Here is a 2,116-nt window from a genome sequence, read left to right as displayed (position 1 = left end):
TAAACATCTTTTTATTAGCACAGTAACAAATGCAGACTTAAGTAGCCCACAACATACAACCAATCCACTGAGTGACTCCTATTCCACGCCTTACAATTAAACAGCTTAAGGTATTTCACTACAAGTTGTCATTAGTCCTGATTAAAAATTTTATTCTTCTCACAAAGATAGATTGGCTTATAAAATAATACATTAGCTACTTCTCATTTCATATATGAGGCCATAGATCCCCCTCTCCGTATCACAGACCATGAGATGACAGTCTTTAAAAAGCATTTGTTAAATACCAATGCGCCCTCTATAGGGGAAAACAATCCCAATATCTTTTTTACAAAGAAAAAAAAACCAAAAACAAAAAACAAAGCAAAACAAAACAAATGAACAAACTAAACCCTCCCAAACCAAAAACAAAACAAAAAGCAAAAAACAGTGTGTAGAGTCTTGAAAGGACTTTTACATAAACGCCAACATAAGTACCTGTACAAAATTAAGCTGTTTTATCTTTTACATAATGCGAGCAAACTGAAAACCAAAGAAACCTAAGTTTACATTCTTCTCGGTATTATATGTGAGCTAATATTGCCGAACTAATTACAGTCTTAAAATATGCTATTCCCAATTCTAGCTGTCTACTGTAGCAAGATACCTTAAGTTACAACAACAAAATCTTAGGAAATAAAAGACTGAATAAAATCTGTTATAGAAATACCCTACTCTTTACCAGCACCCTCCCTCCCACCCACCCCTTCAAAATCATAAGCAGCTCTTTCCATCACAGACAAATAATGTAAATCTGACAGAAATCCAATTTATGTAGCATATCTTTTGGTCCATTGTCTGGCCATTCTGTCATGCTCTGCTCTGTTAGTCATATACTGAGTGGCAATGCTTCCAACCAGGGGGTCAGCTGAAAAGGAAAGAAAAGAAAGACTTCTTTCAGAATAGTGTGAATTTAATGCAGGGAAATAAAGACAAGTACATCACAACAATACAAATATACTGAATTGATGGTCTGTATCTTCATCAATTTGTATTTATTTATGGTAATGTATAGATCTATTGCTTGATAAAGTGGAGAATGCTGATCGAAGTTTTAAGGAGTTTAAAAGACAACAGTCCAATAGTCACCCAACAGTTATATTTTGCATTCCTGAAAACTTTCACTGATTCATGTGTTTATTTTACCTTTTCTAAAAGTGCCTGAGACATATTCATTGCTAAGTGTACTTGTATTGACATAAATCTGGCTTGCAGGAAAGATCAGATTGCAGGGAGAGGTTTTATTTTTACAAAACAACTACTTTATTATACATAATGCAGCATGAACTCCAGTGTTTCTCATCTTTTATAGACTTACATAGGATTATGACCTCTGAAATTGACTTTGTAAACAAAGGCAGATTTCCCTTAACTCATGTCAATAAGGGATGAGGTTAGGGAAGCAGAGGATTACTTTTGGCATAGCTGGTCACCGGTTTTAAATAGATGGTGGAATGGAAAAGGCTAATCCAGTGATTTTTGCAGCTGCTTTTGAGTCTTTCATAGCTGTTACCAAGTTACTGCAGTTCTACAGAGCTGCAAAGCACATTTAACCCTTATCCATAAGGAGAGCAGGTTTAGAAAGGGTAGAGCTGTCCCCTGCAGGAGGAGAAGCACAGCTTTCCCAGCAGCTCTGCCTGCGGCACAGGTGTGTGCAGCAGCCGGGGGTGGGCGCAGGGCCGCCACCTCCTCCAGCCCCTCTCCCCGAGACCGTGGGATGAGCCGGGGCCGGGTGGGGGTGAGAGGCAGCGGGAGGCTGGGCAGGGCGCTTACCCGGGTTGCAGTCTGTGAGGAGGGAGCAGATGGATAGGAGAACTTTAGAAATGGTTAATGCTGGACTCCAGTTGTCTTTTAAAATGTCCAGGCAGATGACGCCTTGGCTGTTAATGTTACAGTGATAGATCCTTGTCCGGAACGTTACCTGCAAGAAATGACTATTAGATGGTGCGCTGGCATCACACGGCAGCACACGTGACGCGGTAATAAACGATAACAGCCGTAATTCTGATTTGACAGGCAGTAAAAAACCGAATTAAAGCCGGCAGTAAACGCCGAGGAGCCCACGCCGGCGGAGCCC

At 40.4% G+C, this 2,116-nt stretch overlaps 1 protein-coding gene across 1 annotated transcript in view; it reads right to left on the bottom strand.

Annotated features, from left to right (window-relative positions):
- Positions 1-2,116, bottom strand: part of UBE2E1 (ubiquitin conjugating enzyme E2 E1) — a 42,189-nt gene continuing 40,073 nt past the window's right edge. Inside the window, exons 4-5 of the mRNA XM_010712862.3 lie at positions 1,813-1,960; positions 1-907 (exon numbers count right to left, since the gene is read on the bottom strand). Of these exons, the coding sequence (XP_010711164.1) occupies positions 810-907; positions 1,813-1,960 (246 nt within the window). The 3' untranslated portion in view covers positions 1-809. The remainder of the gene's footprint in view (positions 908-1,812; positions 1,961-2,116) is intronic.

Source organism: Meleagris gallopavo, chromosome 6 (genome assembly GCF_000146605.3).
Source record: "Meleagris gallopavo isolate NT-WF06-2002-E0010 breed Aviagen turkey brand Nicholas breeding stock chromosome 6, Turkey_5.1, whole genome shotgun sequence".
Lineage (NCBI taxonomy): Eukaryota > Metazoa > Chordata > Aves > Galliformes > Phasianidae > Meleagris > Meleagris gallopavo.
Note: the sequence above shows the minus strand (reverse complement) of the source record. Positions and strands in the feature narration are given on the sequence as shown.